Source organism: Miscanthus floridulus, chromosome 12, assembly GCF_019320115.1.
Source record: "Miscanthus floridulus cultivar M001 chromosome 12, ASM1932011v1, whole genome shotgun sequence".
Classification (NCBI taxonomy): domain Eukaryota; kingdom Viridiplantae; phylum Streptophyta; class Magnoliopsida; order Poales; family Poaceae; genus Miscanthus; species Miscanthus floridulus.
The window spans coordinates 40,764,128-40,768,467 of record NC_089591.1 but is presented as its reverse complement, the minus strand read 5'-3'; the positions used below and the strand labels follow the sequence as shown (position 1 = coordinate 40,768,467).

The 4,340-nt window shown below is 48.6% G+C and overlaps 1 protein-coding gene across 1 annotated transcript; it reads left to right on the top strand.

Moving 5' to 3' along the window:
* The first annotated feature begins 1,075 nt into the window (after positions 1-1,075).
* LOC136496837 (DNA-binding protein S1FA) lies at positions 1,076-3,222 on the top strand. The gene is made up of 3 exons (XM_066492590.1): positions 1,076-1,164; positions 1,251-1,309; positions 2,770-3,222. The coding sequence occupies exons 2-3, from the start codon at positions 1,283-1,285 to the stop codon at positions 2,983-2,985; spliced, it is 243 nt and encodes an 80-aa protein (XP_066348687.1). The 5' UTR covers positions 1,076-1,164; positions 1,251-1,282; the 3' UTR covers positions 2,986-3,222.
* Positions 3,223-4,340: the final 1,118 nt, after the last annotated feature.

Sequence of the window (4,340 nt, the reverse complement as noted above, 5' to 3'; positions counted from 1 at the left end):
GGTGATGCTTTACCCCAGGACCTCACGCGGTGCAAAAGGTGGTCAACGTATCCCATGGCCCCATGGTCCGTTAGGTGGTCGATGCACACCATGGTCTGTAAGGTGGTTGTCGTCCTTCTTTGTCCTAAGACGGTGTGCAGTGCGTGCTCGTCTCATTGTGGCAGGTACATTTAATTAACCACCCACCCTTGGTCCTATCCGTACTCGGTTGGCCGACGCCAGGGATGGTTGAGGCGGGCTGCGTGGTCGAGAGTGGTCAAGGCAAGCCACGGATGTTGAGCTGTGGCCTACTAGGCTGCCCGAAGTGCTTTTGTAGGCCGCGTCGTGGGGCACCCCGGATGTGTTCTTGACACACTCGGTGAGGACCGACTGCCGAGGAAGAAGGCTTGTGCCACCACCGGAGAAGAAGAAAAGGGGCCAGCAGGCGTGTGCGCCATCGAGACGTGGGGCCTAGCCGACGTGCGCAAGGAGCCGTGGTTGGAGTGCTCTGCTCGTAGATGGGAAGAAGACACAAACAAGAAGATAAGAATAGAAAAAAAAGAACCGGTCATTTCAGTCTTTTTGTGTCCACTATGAGAAGTTGTTCTTGTCAAACAGTTTATAAAAACGACCCTAGCTCCGTCAGCAGAGCTTATGGTGGAGCCCAAGAAAAAAGTAACATTAGTGGTAAAGTGAAGTCGTGATACAAAACCTAAATTATAGGTCACGTCAAAACTCACGGAATATTTGCTATTATAACACAAATCTAAAAAACATACGTCATGATATGGACCTATTCGGCTGGTATTAAAGCCGGCTAATAAATCGATCGATAAGTTTAAACGAACATGCCCAAACACTCGTGCAAACTTATCTTAAATTGTCAATCAAAACAAAAATGATGCACATACAAACAACAATATTTTTTTGACGTAATAACAACAATAAATAAAGCTACTAGAAACTTTCAAATCTAAGGGCCGATTTAGAACGCAGGAATTTTACAGAAATCATATAGAAATTTTACAGGAATCAGTTTAATTTCATAGGAAAAACACAGAAATGAAAGAAAAATCCCGTGTTCCAAACAGCCCCTGGCGGCCCATAAAACCACGACCTGGAAACGGGCGAAGCGAAGGGGGTGATATCGATATTTGAAGGACGCAAGGGACCAGCAGCGCAAAGGTAGCTTTTCTTCAGAATCTACCATTCGTCCTCGTCAACCCTCGTGCTCACCTCATCCGTCCTTCGGCAAAATCCATACAATCCAGAGAGGGGTGTCGTCACAGATCAGGCGGCCGCCATGGCGGATCAGTTCGCGGATTCGGCGGTAAGCCTCGAGTTCTTCCTTCCTTAATCCTTACTATGCTGTGGGAGTCCAAAGCCAGGTTCGAATGTACAGAGGTGAAGGTCAGACGCGGTGCCCTTCCGTGTCGTCTCTCTGGGCGACTCCGCCGCCGCCGAAACGCCACCGATTGCCCCCTCCCTCGGCCGCCGCCGTTGCCTGTCCGCACCACCTTTTCTCCTCCTCTATCCCTCTCTATCTCCATCTTGCGATTCGACCTCCGGCAGCGTCGGCTGCCGTCCAGTCGGCGGCGGTGTGGATCCGGGGCCTCCAGGTGCGGATCCGGTCCTACCTTCCCCGGATCTGGTGTCCTCTCGCCCGGGTGATGCTCGGCACTGGCTCCGTGGCGCGGGCAGGCCGTTGTCCGGCTTGCCCGGTCCTACCTTCTGTTCGCGCGAGCCACCTTGGGCTAAACATTGGTGGTGGATGGTGTTGCTCGTGCAGCGGCGGCTGTCTGTTGCGATGTTCTGGCTTGTAGCAGTAAGCGTACCCTGATCGGAGTTGTAGCTGATTTTGGTGCATCTGCTTTGAATTTGATGTGTGGAGGATTGGATCCGTAGAATTTGTGCAAGGCTTCTACGTGATCAATAGGTCCTATCATAATTGTGGTTGTTAGAAAATGCATGTTTCAGTTGTGTCCTAGAGAAGAGATTGCAGAGTGGGTCCTATATACTAGCAAAACTTGCATAAGCTTGCTAATTGTTACAGCCTTACAGGTTTGGAGCTTTCTGACTATATCATATGTGTCATGTTTGATCAATTTAGCGTTCAGTGTTTAAGTTCTGTCCAATTCTCTAGATAGACGCTGTTATTTGTTATAATAATCTGATTAGTTTGATGTCTTTAAAATCTTGAGCATTTTATAAATTTACAAGGTTACCAGCATACTATCTGTTCCCACACTTTGATGCACACTTACCTGGCTAACCGGTGTTTGTATGTGTAATCCTTTAGTTGTTTTTAAGTTACCTTTTAGTTGATGCTGAGTGGCTGTAGTTTGATTATTATCGAGCTGCTATCAGTTGATCTATGTGCTAACTAATCTGCATATTTTATTCTAAATGGTGACTGTAGTCTGTATGCATATTACTTCTCCGCACCTGCCCTAGGAACCTATTTGTGAAGATTTTGTATGTCTGCCAATTGCCTTACTGATAGATTCAAATTAAGCTTCATCTTTGTGTTGTAAGTTGTAACTAGTCTTTGCAGTTGTTGATAACAGTTAGCACAAGCGCTCTATAATAGAGAGATTACTGATATCTTTATGGTGCTGTTCAGTTAGCATTGGGTCTGCAAATTTGTAAAGGATACACGTGTTGATCTGTTCTGTTGTTTGATTATCCTAACCTTCAACATATGATCTTGCAAGGCCCATGCACCTACTCTACTACTCTTGTCTTCAGTATCCTGTTTATTTTTCTCAGACTATGCCACCTGTGTTTCAGAACAATGTGGTCATTGAGGAGGTGAACAAGGGCCTGAACCCAGGAATGGTGGTCCTGCTTGTGGTTGCAAGCTTCCTGCTGCTCTTCTTTGTTGGGAACTATGTGCTGTATGTGTATGCGCAGAAGACGCTTCCGCCCAAGAAGAAGAAGCCGGTCTCGAAGAAGAAACTGAAGAAGGAAAAGCTGAAGCAGGGGGTCTCTGCGCCAGGAGAGTGAACAGCCATGCTGCTGATCCTCCCGTCCTGTGCTCCTATTTACATGATTATTAAAGAAAAGAAAATATACCAGCTGGAGCCGCAGTGTTCGAAGTGACTTTGTTCTGTAGATGCTTTGTGTTTAATGGTACATTTGTGTTGGACACCTTGTTTCAGCAACTGATGAATCTTAGCCTAAACCGAGCTACTCTGCTGTTCCTTTTGGCTGCAAGTTCTTAAAAATTCTGGTTATGGTGAACCTGAGTCCCGACTCCCACTTACTCTTGTGCGGTTCTTTTTGCGTCAGTGAAAAATTAGCATGGATATACATAGAAAGTTCGATGTCTTAACTGAGCTAAGCAGAAGAAAAGTTTGTTATTCCACTGGGGTCGAGCTACACGTCCTGCAGCTGGTGCAGGATGACGTTCAACAAGATTTGAGATGATTTCGCATCGTGCTGCGTACTATGATGGTCGCTTGCGATCGGTAATCATGATGATGAACGGTCGGCCCCTGATATTTGTTCCTGAGAGTAGCAAGGACGATTTTCTGAGTCGACATGCCAGCTTTGTGATATGGTTTTGTTTGGGGGATCTTGATGCTGCAGCGCTTCATCAAAAGGCCAACAGAAGGATGACAAAGAGAAACGGCGGGCGCAGAGAAGTTTGGGTTTGGTTCCATCCAGCTGCTGTTTGGCGCCTGCTCTGCTGTGTTGGCTGCTGCTACTACTCTCGGCCGGCCGTACATCGCTGATCTCTCCCTCTCGGACCGACGCTCCGTCTCAGTTGTCAATCCATTCCGGTGGCGATGGCGACTGACCGATGGCGTGTCGGCCTCTCTCTCTCTAAGCGTTTCAGACTTGCAGGTACCAAGTCGTCGTCGCGAAAAAGTTGGCAAGACGACGATGCGCCGATGCGTAGGCCGAGGGCTCAGCGACGTCCAAGCGCGACGAGACTCGGGCGCACCAACCCGAGGAAAGGATCACCTCACCGGAGTCGCTTCCCCGGCACAGTTCTCGGGCGAGAGCAGGGGAAGATAGAGTTACTTGTACTCGACCTATGACGGCAGGGCAGGGCACGCCACTCACCACCTAACAGCAACCATACAATACTATACGGTGCAGTGATGGATCGGCTGATCGCCATCGCCATCTAGATTGGTGGTGGTCTCTGACAGAAGCTACCGTGCGTCCGTGCGTGCGCCGCTCCCGCACTCACACGCTCGGTCACATGCATAGTACTGATGTGCATCAAAAACAAGTTGTAGTGACGGAGGGATGATGCTGCCTCTTGGCTTCCTCCTCTCCGGTTCTTCCTTGGGCGACACAGCAGCAGTTCTGCTAGCTATTGTTTTGCCTTTTTCCTCTGTTCCACTTGC

Excerpts from the sequence above, each read along its gene's own strand:
- LOC136496837 (XM_066492590.1), top strand. The coding sequence starts at position 1,283 with ATGGCGGATCAGTTCGCGGATTCGGCG. Across the intron at positions 1,310-2,769 it reads ATCAGTTCGCGGATTCGGCG|AACAATGTGGTCATTGAGGA; the intron begins GTAAGCCTCGAG and ends CCTGTGTTTCAG.